This window comes from Aquarana catesbeiana, linkage group LG04 (genome assembly GCF_042186555.1).
Source record: "Aquarana catesbeiana isolate 2022-GZ linkage group LG04, ASM4218655v1, whole genome shotgun sequence".
In the NCBI taxonomy this organism is placed as follows: domain Eukaryota; kingdom Metazoa; phylum Chordata; class Amphibia; order Anura; family Ranidae; genus Aquarana; species Aquarana catesbeiana.
In genome coordinates this window covers 492887179-492906851 of record NC_133327.1, presented here as the reverse complement: position 1 = coordinate 492906851, position 19673 = coordinate 492887179, and the positions used below count along the sequence as shown (strand labels likewise).

The 19673-nt window shown below is 39.9% G+C and overlaps 1 protein-coding gene across 1 annotated transcript in view; it reads right to left on the bottom strand.

Annotated features, from left to right (window-relative positions):
- Positions 1-19673, bottom strand: part of HNRNPLL (heterogeneous nuclear ribonucleoprotein L like) — a 129320-nt gene that overhangs the window by 61116 nt on the left and 48531 nt on the right. Inside the window, exons 5-7 of the mRNA XM_073627687.1 lie at positions 17217-17313; positions 17067-17139; positions 1140-1211 (exon numbers count right to left, since the gene is read on the bottom strand). Of these exons, the coding sequence (XP_073483788.1) occupies positions 1140-1211; positions 17067-17139; positions 17217-17313 (242 nt within the window). The remainder of the gene's footprint in view (positions 1-1139; positions 1212-17066; positions 17140-17216; positions 17314-19673) is intronic.

Below are 19673 nucleotides of genomic sequence, written 5' to 3'. Positions count from 1 at the left end.
GCGCTTTAAAAAAAATTTTTTTTTTATTGTTAATTATATTTTCTTTTTTTTTATTTTGACACTTTTTTGAAAAAAAAAAAAATTTTGATCACTTTTATTCCTATTACAAGGAATGTAAACATCAATAAGGTCAATAAGACTCCATATCTCACCACTAGGCTGGGAAGCCTGAAATAAAAAAAAAAAATAAAAAAAAAAAAAAACGATCACCGCTTCCCAGCCGAAGCGGCACCGTTTTTTTGAATGGAGAGGCCGGGCGTGACGTCATAACATCGCGCCCGGCCTCCAATGATCATAGAGACTCCGGCGACCATCTGGTCCGCCGGAAATCTCTATGATCTACATCCGGCGCCAGCGGATCTGCTCTCCGCCTCAACCGATCGTAATGGTGAGTCGTAACAAGCACCGGAGGGTGGCGGGAGGGCGTCCCCTCTCGCCTCCCATAGGAACAATCAAGCGGTGGAACGGCCGCTCTGATCGTTCCTATGGTGTAGAGATTCGCCGACTGAAACCGGCAATATCTGAATGATGTCTGTAAGTACAGGCATCATTCAGATATACCCGCCCAAAGCCCAGGACGTCATATGATGGTGGGCGGACGGGAAGTGGTTAATCAGCATAGCTGTACTTTAAAGTATATTTGTCAATCCTCCAGAACCCTGCTGCAAACCAAGCGTTTTTTTTTTTTTATATACTAAGCACAGTGTATTCTGTAAAAAAAAACATTATGGTTTAAATTAAAGTTTGCTTCTACATGACATATACCAGTGATGGCAAACCTTGGCACCCCAGAGGTTTTGTAACTACATTTCCCATGATGCTCAACTACACCATAGTGTTCATGAGCATCATGGGAAATGCAGTTCCAAAAGATATGGGGTGCCAAGGTTCGCCATCACTGACATACTGTATAAGACAGGGGTCTGAAACTGGGGACCCTCCAGCTGTTGCAAAACTACAAGTCCCATGAGGCATTGCAAGGCTGACAGGTACAAGCATGACTCCCACAGGCAGAGGCATGATGGGACTTGTAGTTTCGCAACAGCTGGAGGGCCAACAGTTTGAGACCCCTGCTATAAAATAACCATTTAAAAATAGTAACAGATCTATATTCATCATGAAGAGTTCAAGATCCTTACCATAACCATCATATCTGTACGATGAAGGGTGGTCTCCTAGAATTGCTTGCCGCTGACGTCCCTTTCCCCGATCTTAAAAAGCAAAAACTTCACGTAAATTACACAGTATCACACAAACATTTATGAAAATACCAGAAATTAGTGTGCATAATGTGAATCAATTGTTACCTTAAAGTAACTCTATTCGCAATAAAAAAAAAAAAAAAATAATAATCACAAACACACACACCAGAAGAAAAGGGGATTTCCTGCAAAGATAATCAATACTCATCCTTTACCTCCTATGTCACCAGTCTTCACTCTCTATATGCACTGAGTCTGATGGTGATTTAGAGGTCAACACAAAAATCCATAGTACACACAGATAGGACCAGGTATCAGACACTCAGGAGTGTTGGATGCTACAAATTATACATTAAGTGTTAACTCTACAAAAGAACAAAAAACTGGCGGCATGGGTGGCTTTACAGGGGATTAATAATTAATTTTCTTTGCAGTGAACCTTTTTTCTTTATTTTTAAAGCTGACAGTCAAATACTAGTAAAAGTTAGAATACACTGAAAGCAGACACATAGGGGTTGATTTACTAAAGGCAAGTCCACTTTGCACTACAAGTGCACTTGAAAGTTCACTTAAAGTGCACTTGGAAGTGCAGTCGCTGAGGGGTAGATCTGAAATGAGAGGGAGCTCTGCTGATTTTATCATCCAATCATGTGCAAGCTAAAATGGTGTTTTTTTTAATTTTCCTTGCATGTCCCCCTCAGATCTACAGCGACTGCACTTCCAAGTGCACTTTTAGTGCAAAGTGGATTTGCCTTTAGTAAATAACCCCCCTAGTTTCATACTTTGCAAAGCACTCTATTATGGGAATTCCAACTTTAGTTCCTGAAGTTGGATTTTTGTCCTCTCCTCTCCTAGACCCTACTCATTCATCACAGTAATGGACTGACAACAAGACTTACAAATTAGCCTTGGGTGCATGTTATTCAATGGGGCTTTGCAAAATATATGAAAAATTCTGTAGCTGCCTCTTGAATCCTGCATTCAATGTAGGCTAACAATTAGCTCATTTTAAAGTAACACCAGCTTTATTTCAGTAAAATATATTTTAAATAATTGCTTCTACTTTATCAGGGTCTGCAATCTATAGTTCTGCACAACAGGGAGCACAATGATGATATACATTCAGTGGTATCTTCAAAAGTTGAATAGCAGTGAATCAACAAAGCAAATATGGATGAGCACATTTAGATCTTAACAATATTAAAATTTGGTGTTGTATGTATTGTATCACATTACAGTAACACATGAAGATTGTGGCTTATAAAAAGGTAAGAAAAGAAAAGTATTGCTTTACCTTTTAACAAAAGCAACAGAATGCTACAAACTGATTGGCTTGTTATTGAACACTGCTCTATTTTGCACACAATTTTCAAAAGTACATCAAAAAGTTAAAAAAATAAAAAAATAAAAAAAGACATGAAGATGAAGCCACTAAACACAATATAAAATATATATATATATATATATATATATATATATATATATATATATATATATATATATATATATATATATATATATATATATATATATATATATATATATATATATATATATATACACACACACATATACACACACACACACACACACACACACTCTGACAAGCTGAAGAAGTGACACTACACTATAGCTGTTTTTAGGCAGTGTTGGAATTATCTGTATAGTCTTTTTACAAATAAGCAGGCATTACATGCTTATGTGCATTCAGTGCATGCTTGGCTAAAAGGATAGCCCATTAGTTTCTCTACATTTCTTGACTGCTTCGGCAGACTGAAGATCTATGCAACAATGATCTCTACCTGAAGAGTCCCATTCAGTTCACCCAAATAGGCGTGTGTCTGTCTACACCATTTAGGCACTTAACCACTTTGAATACCAGCCTGTAATACCCCTTCAATACTAGGCAATTTTTCCAGTGCTGTATCTGCTTGACGGGCAATTACTTGGTCATACACAACAATACCAAAATATTATATATATAAATTAAAAAAAAAAAAAAATTTAGATAGAGCTTTCGTTTGTTGATATTTAATAACAAATGGATTTCATTTTGTATTAAAAAGTTAAAAAATACCAAATGCTAGGAAATAAAAACTGCTTCCCTAACATTATGTTACAGAACATTGCAAGTAAAAATGTCAGGAAAGTACGAACATCCTTAAAATGACCCCTTATTGGAAGGAAATCTTTTTTGACTGATTTATTTGGAGGTTCAGAAAATGCTGGTATTAAAAGGTAATTAAAAAAATAGAGCTTGGTAATGGTGCACTAGATATAGCACATCAATATAATGTACAAGTCATACACAGCGGGAGGGGGTGAAGGGGTCACATACAGTGGGAGGAAAGAGATGGGGGATTATTATGCAGGACAAGGGTGGTAAAGGCATTATAAAAAAAAAAAAAAAAAAAAAAAAAAAAAAAAAAACACTATCTCACAATCAATCAAATAAAACCATAACCTTCAATCTGCTGCTGTCTCTGGATTGTTGATGTTTGTTTATTGTCCAATGACAGCTAAGTTCAAAGTCATTCAAAGGTGCACTGGACACCCTTGTGTAACATGAAGTTCAGATTATACAGTGCCTTGAAAAAGTATTCATACCCCTTGAAATTTTCCACATTTTGTCAGGTTACAATCAAAAACGTAAAAAGTATTTTATTCAAATTTTATGTGATAGACCAACAAAGTGGCACATAATTGTGACGTAGAAGGAAAATGATAAATGGTTTTCAACATTTTTTACAAATAAATATGTGAAAAGTGTGGCGTGCAAATGTATTCAGCCCCCCCAAGTCAATACTTTGTAGAACCACCTTATGCTGCAATTACAGCTGCAAGTCTTTTTGGGGATGTCTCTACCAGCTTTGCACATCTAGAGTGACATTTTTGCCCATTCTTCTTTGCAAAATAACTCAAGCTCTGTCAGATTGGATGGAGAGTGTCTGTGAACAGCAATTTTCAAGTTTTGCCACTGATTCTCGATTGGATTTTGGTCTTGACTTAGACTGGGCCATTCTTACACATAAATATGCTTTGATCTAAACCATTCCATTGTAGCTCTGGCTGTATGTTTAGGGTTGTTGTCCTGCTGGAAGGTGAACCTCTGCCCCAGTCTCAAGTCTTTTGCAGACTCAAACAGGTTTTCTTCTAAGATTGCCCTGTATTTGGCTCCATCCATCTTCCCATCAACTCTGACCATCTTCCCTGTCCCTGCTGAAGAAAGAGCATCCCCACAACATGATGCTGCCACCACCATGTTCCACAGTGGGGATGGTGTGTTCAGGGTGATGTGCAGTGTTGGTTTTCCGCCATACATAGTGTTTTGCTTTTAGGCCAAAAAGTTATGGCTTTCTTCTTGCCACTCTTCCATAAAAGGTCAGATTTGTGGAGTGCACGACTAATAGTTGTCCGAAAATGTTGCTCTCTGCAGCTCCTCCAGAGTTACCATGGGCCTTTTGGCTGCTTCTCTGATGAAGGCTCTCTTGCCCGGCCTGTCAGTTTAGGTGGACGGCCATGTCTTGGTATGTTTGCAGTTGTGCCATATGCTTTCCATTTTCGGATAATGGATTATACAGTGCTTAGTAAGATGTTCAAAGCTTGGGATATTTTTTATAACCTAACCCTGCTTTAAAACTTCTCCACAACTTTATCCCTGACCTGTCTGGTGTGTTCCTTGGCCTTCATGATGCGGTTTGTTCAATAAGGTTCTCTAACAAACCTCTGAGGGCTTCAGGGAACAGCTGTATTTATACTGAGATTAAATTACACACAGGTGGACTAGATTTACTTGATTTACTTATTTTTGAAGGCAATTGGTTCCACTAGATTTTAGTTAGGGGTATCAGAGTAAAGAGGGCTGAATACAAATGCACGTCACACTTTTCACATATTTAACTGTAAAAAAAAATGTTGAACCATTTATCATTTTCCTTCCACTTCACAATTACGTGCCACTTTGTTTTGGTCTATCACATACAGTCCCAATAAAATACATGTTTTTGGTTGTAACATGACAAAATGTGGAAAATTTCAAGGGTTATGAATACTTTTTCAAGGCGCTGTAAATGGCACGTCAGAAATACTGCTCTGATGTTCTAAGATGCATGGTGGCTGTAAGGTGGTTAAAGAGCAACAGTAAAGCTAATGTTCAAAACCTGATACCCTGAAGCTGCCTGTAAAAAGATAAATATGAAATGTTTTATATGCAATATTTCCTATTTACCCAATTACAAAACAATCATAGGATATTTCCCTTCAATAAAGGCTCTATCTGGCCTAGGGGTAACACAGGATTGGATATACACATGCGTGCAGATCTTGTTCCAGCCATCAAATAACGTAGGACTCACTGTTTGCACCAATCCAACCAGTCTGCTGTGCCAGGGAAAAAGATTGCTCAGGATCTCACCAGTCAGATTTTTTTTTAGTGGGTATTAGCACCCTTATGATAGTCATACATGTAATAATAAACAAACAATCAGCCATAGATTCCCTATTTTTTTTTAAATTGTCTTGTTCAGAAACAAACACTGAACACAAGAAAGAGAACATGATCAGTTTGGGCGCATTCTATCAGATTTTCCACCAAGTGTATTTTTTTTCATTTTAATAAAAACGACTGTGTATTGATCAGTTCATCTATTTAGTGCAATGCATTTTCAGAAGATACAGTATCTGTATAGTGAACCATTACAGAGCTGCATGTATGGGCAGCAATAGTCTAGACTCTTGCCCTCTAATCCTCCTGTCTGGTTATTCAAAAAAGATAAAAAGTATTGTTCAAGCCTAATCACCATGTACATATTTGGCACAATCAAAAAAAAATGTAAAAAATAATAAAGATTTATAGAACAACGGTCTAACAAAAATATTACAGACTACATCAACAAATAGGTTCAGATAACAAAAACAGTACCTTAAATCAATTACAAGCTTCATCAGCAAGATATTTTCAAAGATGTCTCCTTTCAAGAGGTTTCAGCATAATCCAAAAACAACCTGTATTACATGGTTCCACAATTAACATTCTACATAAATGAACAGTGTTGAAATAGAAGAGCTGGACAGAAAATGCATACAAAAACATATATACATTTTTATAATAAAAATTCATAGCAATCCACAATTATTTTGTTAATTACAGTTACAATGTAGGCTCAATCTGTAAGTGTGTCTGTTCACAGCAAAGCAAGTGGGGGCTTTCTACTGGCAGGTGATCAGATTAAAACATACCAAAACTTAGAACAAGAAATGAGGACTGTCACCCATAGTGATGAAAAATTAGCTCACATACCGACAACATTTTTTTTGGGGGGGGGGGGGGGGCAGGAGCGACAAAACAAAAACAAAGTCATGCCATTTAAAAGTTGAATAAATTGGGGAATCTGCCAGGACAGCACCGAAGAACAGTCATGTATCCTCCAGCCTTTTCTATAAAAATACTGCTACAGAGACATTCATTAATAATGCAACCAAGTCAAGGAGACAGAGGTCACAGATAGAAGTAAAAGGAAAAAGAAGACATTCTTCCCACGGAGAACAAAGATGCGAATACAAAAAAAAAAAAAAAAAACCCCAAAAAACCACTAACCACTCTACCACAAAAAAAAAAAACCAACCCACACATATGTACTGTCATTTGAAGAATAAATTGGGGAATCTGCCAGTACAGCACAGAAGATCAATGCCACTTGCATCTTCTAGCTTATTATATGAAAATACTATAATAGAGATCTATTAGCAATGCAACCAAGTCAAGGAGACAGTGGTCACTGGGATAGGAAGTAAAAAGGTTCCCATCGAGAACACAGACACTAATAAAAAAATGAGAGCTTCTAACCACTCTACCCCCAAATTATAATTTATATATAAATAATCAGGAGTTACACTTCCATGCTCTTTTATTAACACCACAGTTTGTCATTACTATTCTGTAGTGCTGCATTTGTTGCTTAGGATAATCATACCATTGATTTCTCTTGTTCAGCCAAAGGATAGAAATGCAATAGATTCCTACTTCCTGCTAAACGGTATGGATGGAAGAACCTCCACTGCCAGCTATACCCAAACAATGACTGCATCTAATAGGATTATTTAGCCAATATTAGGACTTTTTAGATAAAGGGCTGTTCAGCTGATAATTTTCAATCCAGCTCAGTTGACTTTAAATCAACTTTTGTTGAGTAAAAACATAAAACAAACGCTATAAATGAAGTTGCAGTTCAGTGAGTAAATAAGTATTTTGATCCCCAAGCAAAACATGACTTAGTACCTGGTGGGGAAACCCTTGCTGGCAAGCACAGCGATAAGACACTTCTTGTAGTTAGTGACCAGGTGTGCACACATCTCAGGAGGGATTTTGGTCCACTCTTCTTTACAGATTTTCTCTAAATCCTTAAGGTTTCTTGGCTGTCCCTTGGTAACTTGAAGTTTCAGCTCCCTCCAAAAAATGTTCTATAGGATTAAGGTCTGGAGACTGGCTAGGCCACTCCATGACCTTAATGCGCTTCTTCTTGAACCACTCCTTTGTTGCCTTGGCGGTATGTTTTAAGTCATTGTCATGCTGAAAGACCCATCTTCAGTGTTCTGGCTGAGGGAATAAGGTTCTCATCCAAGATTTTACAAATACATGGCCCCATCCCATTGGCCCCTCAATGCGGCAAAGTCGGTCAGTACCTTTAGCAGAGAAACAGCCCCAAAGCATAATGTTTCCACCTCCGTGCTTGACTGTAGGGATGGTGTTCTTAGGATCATAGTCAGCATTTTACTTCCTCCAAACATGGCGAGTCCCCCTCCTCAAGAAGGGACATATACAGTCATACCAATGAACATCTAAATGATTCAGAGAAGGATTGGGAGAAATGCTGTGGTCAAAGGAGACCAAAATTGAGCTCTTTGGTATTAACTTGCCTCGCCATGTTTAAAGGAAGTAAAATGCCAACTATGACCCTAAAGACACCATCCCTGCAGTCAAGCACAAAGGTGGAAACATTATGCTGTGGGGTTGTTTCTCTGCTAAAAAGGTACAGACTAACTTTGCCGCATTGAGGGGCCAATGGACTGGGCCACGTATTGTAAAATCTTGGATGAGAATCTTCTTTCCTTAGCCAGAACACTGAAGATGGGTCGTGGATGGGTCCTCCAGCATGCCCAAAACATACCGCCAAGGCAACAAAGGAGTGTTTTAAGAAGAAGCACATTAAGGCTATGGAGTGGCCTAGTCAGTCTCCAGACCTTAAACCTATCGAAAATTTATGGAGGGAAGGAGATTGGATGGTGTGACTTATGGAGAGTTCGTAATCCAAGTGACCAGCAATACTCCTGCTTCTCAGGGTCTCACCGCACTCTTTCCCATATTGATTTGGCCATAGGCAACCGAGAAGTTCAACCTTTAATAGGCAAAATTGAATACCGGCCAAGGGGGGTATCAGACCATTCACTACTGACAGTAACGGTAATTATACGTGATAGTAATATTCAGAGAACGTGGTCACTAAATCCAATATGGTTGGAGATAATAGGGAATAGGGAAGAAATAACTGCAAGATTAAGAGAGTTTATAGAGCATAACACAGGATCTGCATCAGAGGGTGTGATCTGGGACTCCTTAAAAGCATTTCTTAGGGGGCTCCTAATCCAACAGATATCAAAGGTAAAGAAGCAAACAAGGGCAAGGGGAGAGTATATTAGAGAGGAGGTTTTGGAGACAGAGAGAAACTATGTGATGGATCCAAACCCGGAAAAGCGAGAAATTTGGGTAAAGAAGCAACAGGAATATAAAAATGGAAAAAATTAGAATTGTTGAAAATAGGAAACTCTTCCAGAGGCAAAAGTATTTTGAGGAAGGGGAAAGAGTGGGCCGGATGTTGGCCTTACTGGCCAGAACTAATTCTCCCTCTTCAACAATTCCTATGACTAAGACAATAAGTGGGGAAACCTCGTCTGACCCTTTGGTAATTAGGGAAACGTTTTTTGAATTTTATAGTGAGCTATATAAGTCACGACAGTGTGCAGAACAGGGAGAGATGGAGAAAGTTTTAGAGGGAGTCAAGTTGCCGGTTCAGAAGTCCCCAGGTCCATCCGGACTGCCTTCAGAAATCTACAAACACTATGGGGAGGTGCTGGTTCCAGAGCTTTTGAAGACACTGAACTGGGCGGCTACAGTAGGTAGACTGCCTCCCTCGATGTCTGAAGCTAATATAGTATTAATACAGAAGGAGTGGGAAGGACCAACTTGACACATCTTCATATAGACCAATATCATTGTTATGCTCTCATGTCAAGATTTTGGCAAAAGTCTTGGCAACTAGGCTAAACAAGTGCATTTTAAGCCTTATACACTCGGACCAATCTGGGTTTATACATAACAGGTCTACCAGAATAAATATCAGAAGGACATATCTGAATCTTTAGGCCCCGGTAGAGAATAAGGGTTCCAGAGTTGTCTTGTCCTTGGATATCGCCAAGGCATTTGACACTCTGGAATGGGGGTATCTATGGTGGGTACTGGAAAAATATGGCTTTGGCCCCTTATTTATTAAATGGCTTAAAACATATCAGCACCCTAGCACCAGATTAAAAATTAATAACGAATACTCAGGAAAGTTATCCCTTGAGAGGGGTACGAGACAGGGGTGCCCGTTGTCACCCCTGTTCGCCCTGGCAATGAAGCCTTTTGCTGAGGTAGTGAGAAACTCACTTGGTTTGCAGGGATATAAAAGGAAATCTGGGGAAGAAAGAATAGTGCTATATGCCGATGACGTTTTACTCTTTCTGGGCGATATGGGGCCATCATTAGTAAAAGCGATGCAGCTGGTGGAAGGATTTGGGAGATTTACGGGTTTGATAGTCAATTGGGAGAAGTCTATACTTCTCCCGGTTGACTCAACCACTGGCTCTTTCCCTCAGGGTATACCCCTGTATAAAATAACGGAAAAGATTAAATATCTGGGTATAGTTTTGTCTAACAACCCCAATCACTATATCAGGGATAATTTAGTTCCACTCCTAGAGAAATTCAAAAGGAAGAGTGACATTTGGTGTCGACTCCCTCTATCTGTGGCAGGCCGAGCTAACTTGGTCAAAATGATTTGGATACCACAACTAATTTATATACTCCACCACTCCCCGGTCTGGATCGGAAGAGAATGGTTTGTAAAAATAAACTCTCTCTTCCAAGAGTTAATATGGAGGAAGGGTCAGGCCAGGATTAGCCTACAAACTCTGCAGCGACCTTCCCCATCCATATAGGTACTTTCTGGCTGCTCAATTGCAGCATTTGGGGGTTTGTGAGCCCCTGGGAGAGGCGAATGCTAGTGGAAAAATTATGTTAGTAGGCAACCCACATAAATCTTTAGCAGGGGCACTGGAGGCCGGGTCACTTCGGTGTGAGCTTCCAACATACAAGATGGTTACCAAAGTTTGGCAGTCAGTTAAGAGAGATACGGGGTACAAGGGCCTTACTGAGTTTTCACCCATATGGCATAATAAGCAGTTGCAGGAGTTACAAGCTATAGAGAAAAATAGGATGTGGGAAGGACACGGTATATACAGGTTGGCCCAATTGTTCGATGGTAATATATTATAATCTTTCACTGAACTAGGATGGGAGTTTGGAATTCCAAAGGAAACATTTTACTGTTACCTTCAGATCAGGCATGCTCTGGACAAACAATTCAGGACTAATGCCCCCTACACACGGTCAGATTTTCCGACGGAAAATGTGTGATAGGACCTTGTTGTTGGAAATTCCGACCGTGTGTAGGCTCCATCACACATTTTTCCATCGGATTTTCCGACACACAAAGTTTGAGAGCAGGATATAACATTTTCCGACAACAAAATCCGTTGTCGGAAATTCCGATCGTGTGTACACAAATCCGACGGACAAAGTGCCACGCATGCTCAGAATAAATAAAGAGATGAAAGCTATTGGCCACTGCCCCGTTTATAGTCCCGACGTACGTGTTTTACGTCACCGCGTTTAGAACGATCGGATTTTCTGACAACTTTGTGTGACCGTGTGTATGCAAGACAAGTTTGAGCCAACATCCGTCGGAAAAAATCCTAGGATTTTGTTGTCGGAATGTCCGAACAAAGTCCGACCGTGTGTACGGGGCATAAGTCATTGGAATGGTGTAAAGCACCGCTTCTTAACAAAGTAGCTAGGACAACCAGTTCCAAAGGCTTAATATCAGTGATTTATGGGCAATTGACGGCCAGGATGACAATGTTATAAACACTCTCACGCACCAGGGAGGGGTGGGAGGCTGATGTGGGGGAGTTGGCAGATGATCAGTGGGGTAGGATTCTGGAGCTTGGCCCGCTGGTGTCTGTCTCTCCGTCGCAGCGGGCTTCGCACCTCTTGCTGGTGCACAGAGCTTACTACACCCCCAAGAAGCTGCATAGGTTTGGTCAAAGACCGGATGACAAGTGTCCCAGATGTCTGGAGACAGGGGATCTTATCCGTATGATGTGGAGATGCCTAAAATTAGTTAGATACTGGTCCGAGATCCTAAATATTATTGAAACCAGGTTTAGGATCAGATTGGAATTTGAGGCCAAGGTATGCGTGCTGGGCTTAGTTAAACAGAACATTGGGAATGGTAATACAGTTACAGCAGTGGTGAGATGTCTATACCAAGGGAGGAAGCTGATAGCGCAATCCTGGCTGTCGTCAGTGGCGCCCCCCACCCCGGAAGAATGGATTAGAACAATAGACGCCTTGGTGAGAATAGAAAAGGCAATTCACACTAGAAGGGGAAGCTATAGAAAATACGCAAAGATCTGGAAGCTATGGCTCAAAAGGAATAAATAATACCTTATGAAATTCTAAAGAAGGCTTGTAGGAACTCTGTGGTTTTGAGGGTAATGCAGTGGGTATAGATGAAATGAGAGATAAATAATAAACTCCTTACCGTTTAATATGGTACGATAGGCTCTAGGTAAGGGTCTATTAAGAGTGATTAATGGGTTAGGGTGGGGGGGGGGGGGATATAGGGTTATAGGGGAGCGGGGAGGGGTGGGTATGTTTAGGGGTAAGGTTAAAAGGGAAAAAATGGCTATTGTAATGATAACCGTTTGAGACAATGTATGGATGGTTAATGGTTCTTAAAATGTATTATGTGATACTGTTTTCATAAATTGTATAGTCTGAATTTAATAAAGGATTTAATTAAAAAAAAAAAAAGAAAAATTTATGGAGGGAGCTGAAACTTCAAGTTGCCAAGAGACAGCCAAGAAACCTTAAGCATTTAGAGAAGATCTGTACAGAAGAGTGGACCAAAATCCCTCCTGAGAGGTGTGCAAACCTGGTCACCAAATACAAGAAAAATCTTACCTCTGTGCTTGCCAAGAAATGTTTCCCTGCCAAGTACCAAGTCATGTTTTGCTTGGGGAGCAAACACTTTTTTTACTCACTGAGCTGCAACCTAAATTTATAGCATTTGTTTAATGTTTTTTGGTAGATATACGGTCTAAAATACACCTATGATAAAATTATAGACCCTTCATTTCTTTGTAAGTGGGCAAACTTTCAAAATCTGCAGGAGATCAAATAATTACTTTCCCCACTGTACACTATGGTATCTTACATTCAGCACAACTTGAAACTGTATACATACAGTGGTACGAACATGTAGCCATCCTGATTTTCCAGTACATTGGCCATATATGCTAGCATTAATCATACATACAACATAGCTGGATGATTAATGAATCCTGTGCTCATCGCCTATTAGGTGTACAGTCAAGGCTATACATACATTTTTATTTAGCTATAATAATATAGTAGGGGGGAGTCTCAGCACCCCTTCAAAGTTCATTTTGCTTCATCCGTGGCACATCTAAATGGAATCAAGCACCAACACTAAAGGAAAAAGTCGAATTATAAAAGAGAAGAATGAGAATGGTGGTTTGTACCAGCCTGTTCTCTTGGATCAAGTCAAATCCCAGACAACTGGTCATAAGGCAGCAAAATCAAATTCTCCAAGCACCTTTGTGCTCAATGGGTGGTTAAGTTAGGGGCCACTCTGAGAAGTGGATGACCTCTATTTAATATACCTTACTACAATAGTTAATAAAATAGTTTCTATGTTTAACCACTTCGCTACCCGGCCATAGACAAATGACGTCCACAGATGGGATCTCTCATCCTGGGTGGACGTCATATGACGGCCTGGGCTTCCCAGCCGCCTAGGGGGGGCGCACGCCCGCCGCGTTGCTCGGGACCCAGTGCTGCGATGTCCGCCGGGCACCTGCCATTGCCCGCTAACCGGGCCGGACCGTGGATCTGTGTGTGTAAACACACAGATCCACGTCCTGTCAGTTGAGAGAAGACGATCTGTGTTCCCAGTACAGAGGAACATTGATTGGTCTCCTCCCCTTGTGCGTCCCCTCCCCCTACAGTTATAATCACTCCCCTAGGAAACATTTAACCCCTCATGTCCCCCTAGTGGTTAACCCCTTCACTGCCTGTCACATTTATACAGTAATCAATGCAATTTTATAGCAACTGATCACTGTATAAATGTGAATGGTCCCAAAAATGTGTCAAAAGTGTCCGCCATAATGTCGCAGTCACGAAAAAAAAAAAAAAAAAAATCGCGATCGCCGCTATTACTAGTAAAAAAAATAAATATTTTTTTTAAAAAATGCCATAAATCTATCCCGTATTTTGTAGACGCTATAATTCGCTTATTGCGATTTTTTTTACCAAAAATATGTAGAAGAATACGTATCGGCCGAAACTGAGGAAAAAATTTGTTTTTTTAAAAAAAAATTGGGATATTTATTATAGCAAAAAGTAAAAAATATTGTGTTTTTTTCAAAATTGTCGCTCTTCTTTTGTTTATAGCGCAAAAAATAAAAACCGCAGAGGTGATCAAATACCACCAAAAGAAAGCTCTATTTGTGGGGAAAAAAGGACGTCAATTTTTTTTGGGTACAACGTTGCACGACCACGCAATTGTCGTTTAAAGTGCGACAGCGCTGAAAACTAAAAATTGGTCTGGGAAGGAAGGGGGTGAAAATGCCCTGTATTGAACCGGTTAAAATGACAACTGAATAGCATAACTCAAACTTTACGTACAGCTGGTATAGAAAAGAATCACCCCCTTTAAAATAATCACATTTTGTTGCTTTGCAGCCTGAAACTGAAGATAGACACACGTTTTGTTTTATCCAGCTGTATTTACTCAGTGTAACTTATAACATCCAAGTGAAAGATATAACCCCAACAACATGTTAGAATAAAATAAAATAAAAAAAATGCAAAAAGAGAATCACCGAGTTGGAAAAAGGACCACCCCTTGTGTCAGTTAAACCACCTTTTGCTTTAATTACAGTCTTTAGTCTGTTGGGAAAGGTCTCTACTAATCTTTGCACATCTAGACTAATATTTGCCCACTCTTTTTTGCAGAACTGCTAAAGTTCAGTTAAATTTGATGGCGACTGTTTTTTGGACTGCAGTCTTCAAGTCATTCCACAGATTTTGGAGCCCTAGTCTGGGCTCGGACTAAGCCATGCAAGGACATTCACCTTTTTCCCTTCAACCACTGTGTGGTACTTTTTGCTGTGTGCTTTGGGTCATTGTCAAACTGGAAGGTAAACCTTCTTCCCATTGACAACTTTCTGGCAGAGGGCAGCAGATTTTCCTCAAGAATTTGCACCATCCATTTTTCCTTCTATCCTGACAAGCGCTCCAGTTCCTGCTGCAGAGAAACACTCCAATGACAGGAATATTACCACCTCCATGCTTTACTGTAGGAATGGTGTTATTTGGATGGTGAGCTGTACTGGATTTCCAATAGACATATTGTTTGGTTTTGTGGTCATATAATTCGATTTTAGACACATCTGACCAGGAAATCTTTTTCCATTTGGCTTCAGAATCTTCAAAGTGCGTTTTGGCAAAGCTCAGTCATGACATCTCTTAAGGAGTGGCTTTTTTCTTGCAACCCTCCCATACAAGCCACATTTGAGGAGAAATTGTGATATTGTCACATGCACACAATGACCACTCTGTCATAAATTCCTGCAACAGCTTCAGAGTTGCTGTAGGCCTCTTGGTAGCCTCTCAGACAAGTTTCCACCTGGTGCCTTCATCCAGTTTGGAGCAACGTCCTGACCCAGGGAGGGTCTGTGTTATACCAAATACCTTCCACTTCTTAATAATATACTTCACTGTGCTTCTAGTCTTTGAAAAAAATGTGTTTGTATCCATTTCCTGACTTGTTCCTGTCCACAACTTTATCCTGGAGATATTTTGACAGTTCCTTGCCACCTATAGTTCAGTGTTTGCTTCAGTTGCACTACCGGGGACTGAAATGCTCCAGAAAAGCCCTTTCATGCTGAGCTAAACAAAATGACCACAGCTGATCACAGTTGACAGTCAAGTGGCTTTGTGTGCCACTGAGAAGGTGATTAGCTACACCTGACTGAGTTTACAAGTTATTTTTAGGAGGGGGTGATCCTTTTTACAACTCAGTTATTGTTTTTTTTATTTTATTTTATTTTTTTTCTTGACATGTTGGTTATGTCTTTCATTTGGATGTTAGAAGTTGCACTGAATAAATACAGCTGGATAAAACAAAAACTGTCTTCATTTCAGGCTGCAAAGCAAAAAAATGCGATTATTTTTAAGTGGGGTGATGCTTTTCTATACCCACTCTGTATACCTTTGCTTATTTTGGCTATTTTTATAGGGGAAACTATGCTTTAAAAGGGCATTATCACACAGGACAAATGTGCTTTAGTTGCACTGTCACTGTATACACAAGGTCAAACACACAACCTAAGTTCTTTATAATTGGTATCAGTGTTCTAAGTCCTAATAGCAACTGAAGAACAGTTTCAAAAAAGGGAAGGTCATACCCTACAAGTGCTATAGAACATCTTAATACAGTAGTTTGTTTTACAGTTTTCATTCAGTTAGCAAATAAAAACAAGCACAATTATTCACATGTCATACACATTCTAAATAATACACATATACTAAAATATATTTTTTAAAGGTACCACATTTTAAAAAAAGTGAGCTCCTCTAACACAGTTGGATATTACACTCCCTGTGACCTTAATAAATGTGGATGAATCACTGCAGTTAATTTTGTTGTTGATTATTGAAAGTACACTGGTAAAGCAACAGTTACTCAACGTGTATACACTTTTGCTAAACTGCATTGATTGATGGTCCATAATATGTGGATATAATAGTTCAGAAGTCAATGTATTAAACTTTGGGCATGCTCAACAGTCCTCTTAAGACTGATTTGCAACCACTTTACTGGAGAGAAGTCAGAATACATCCAGGTGACAGCTTCCATGGAGCTAGAGCACCACACTGAATCCAAGCAAATAAATAAAAGGTTTTCAAATGTCCTCCACTGAGAGCATGTGCTGGTGGTAAGGATGCATGCAGAATGCAGTCAAGGTGAGTTGCAAGTTTGATTTTAGGATGGTAATTTCGGAGAGCTGTTTGCAGTTGTCTCAGTGATGCATGAAGAGGTGTAGAGTCAGCCTGCCGAGACGTCCTCCTCTGGACTTCTGAATGCCTTGTCCAGCTTTAACGCGTAGGAACAAAGTCTCGTCCGTTGAAAAGCAGCGTGCAAGTTTATGGTTTGGAAATGCATCCCTCCCCCTCATCAAAGTGTGAGAGCGATAAAGTGAAAAGGGACAACTGGGAAAAGAGGCTGCATGAAAAAAAAAGTAGGAAACTGCAAGCTGTCACAGACAGCCTTTTAAACAATACCCGGACAGCATCTAACCAAAACCCCCAAGTAGGATTTTGCCATACACCACCAAAAAGAGTGAATGTCATTGCTCATGTTTGCATAGGACACATTGATTTGAAATTCCTACCTCGTCTGTTCAAGTAGGGTTTGCTGTAATCCCAGCTATCATTATCATTCCGAATAACATTAAGACGTGTAGGCTGCACACAATGAAAAAGACAATCAATATTATGGCAAGCGAGAAAACAAAGATACATGCAACAAGAGTGAGACTTACCCTGGCATATTCTATTTTCAGTGTGCAGCATCCAGCATAAATGTCTGCGCCATTTAATGCAGCTTTGGCCTTCTGGGCACTGAGCACTGTGTCAAATGTTCATTCATTAGTGTTAAGGAACCTGGCATTCAGTCAAATAGGCAGGTAAGTGCAAATTAATCTCTATATTAATGTGTGACTCATACCTATACATTTAAAGCCCATCCCTGGACATGAAAATCCCTTCCAACACATAAAATAATAATTAGTAAGCAACAGAAGGGTGGGACCTGTGTCCTGTAATGTACTTCAAGAAAGGGATTTTAAAGGCAAAAGAAAAAAAAAAAAAAAGTTAACAGTGTTACAGTACACATGAGGTAATCAGAAACATAGGGATGTCCCCAAGCAAGAGAGACTGAGACTGGCATCAGATTAGACCTGAACCTCTACTCGGTAAAAAAAAAAAAAAAAACTTAAATTGCTACTAAAGTCTGATTTTTTCTTTTGTTAAAAATAGCAAATATATTATACTTACCTGCTCTGTGTAGTGGATTTGCATAGAGCAGCCCGGATCCTCCACTTCTCGGGTCCCTCTTCGGTGCTCTTGACCCCTCCCTCCTGTTGAGTGCCCCCACAGCAAGCATTCAGACGTGAAGCCGCGACCCAGCCCCCTTTCTCTCCTCATTGGCTCACTGACTTTGATTGAGAGCAGTGGGAGCCAATGGCACTGTGCTGCTGTCTCAGCCAATGAGGAGGGGAGTCCTGAACAGCCAAGTGCAACATCACTGGATCTAGATGGACCTCAGGTAAGTATTAGGGGGGCTGCTGCACACAGAAGGTTTTTTATCTTAATGCATTGCACCCTTTCCTTTACAACCACTTTAAGAAATGTGTGTACAGACAACCAGGAAGTAGGAAAGCTGACAGGTTTGACAACATAAATTTTGTCAGACAGATTTTGCTTGGGCAAAAAGGAATTCTCTCCCCCCCTGTCATTTCTGAATGACAGGATGGTGCCAGAGAGGCGTTCCCTCTCAAAAGTCATCTAGTCTTCTAACCCTTTAATTCTTAAATGCAGGTACATCCCTAACTGGGACAGTTAAAGCAGAACTTCATTCTAAATTGACAAAATCATATCACAACATGGTGGAACTGTTGGATATGCCCATGATATAAAGTGTCACGTCCTATCTAAGATAGAGGTTGGAACAGAGAGGAATATGGACTTTTTAGGCACAGGAACACATTTTCATAAACATGTTAACATAATAACAATTGATGTTCAAAACAGTTAGTTATTGTTTTAACTGTTTTGACTTGAGCATCAATTGTTATTAGGATTATTCTTTGAACTATATGGTTTTCCTTTCTTTTGTCCATTTAGAACATTTGCCCAAGCTGAGGAAGCACTGAAGCGTGCAACATGTAGAGCAACTTCACTTCATTATATCCACTCCCATCGAGCCTATATGGACACAAGTTATCGTCTTTCATTAGACGCATGTTTACTACCAAGAGTAGGTTATGGTGGTTTTATTATGATTCAACTCCTCTTAGGCATTATTCGCTTTATGTATTAATCAATTTGTGTTTATGTTTTTAAACTTTTGTAATAAATAAAATATGATTTTATGAAAACATGTGTACCTGTGCATAAAAAGTCCATATTCCTTTTCCATTCCAGAACTTCATTCTCTCAATCACCACTGATCATTTTTAATCCTTATGCTGCTAGAATGTTTACATTTCTTCATTTACTTCCTGGTTTCTGGGCTGAGCCTAGGCAAATGATGTCATACATCCAAGGAGTCCTCAAGAAGGGAGGAGGGGTTTTCTCAGCTAGGCACAACCTCCTGCTTGCATGCCCGAGCTAAAGGCAGATGGATTCCAGAAAGTGAAGGCTACATGAATCTACTCTTACTCAAGATAGCAATGGCCAGAAATACTAGGGGGTGTTTTTCAAATTGATTAATTAAAATAACTCATGGATGGGTGACTTTGCTTTAAATATTAACCCCTTCCCATTGACCGCCTCTCAGCCCTTTAAGGGTTGTAAAAGCCGGGAGGCAGGCATTCGGGTTATGTGACTGCTGTGATTGGCTGTCACATGATCGGAAAGCTCCCAATCGCTAGTATGCATCAGGAGCTTTCCAGTTCTCACCGGCTACCATGCTGGGAGTGCACAAGGAGCACGCTCTTAGCGTGGTAAGTGGTTTCAACAGGGCCGCACATACGTGGCCGCTTAGCGTTAAGGCCCACCCGCCGAACGGCTGCATATATGCTGGTGGCCAGTGTCAATAAGTTAAAAAAATTAATTAAAATACGGTTTTTGGTGCTCAGATGCAGTGTAGTTCCAATTTTGGGGGACAGCACACTATTAAAGTACCCAGCCTCTATAGGGTATTTTTGTGCAAATTGCTTAGGAGGGGTAAAAACTTAAAAATGTTACGAAACCCTTGTTTTAAAATAAAAACAAAA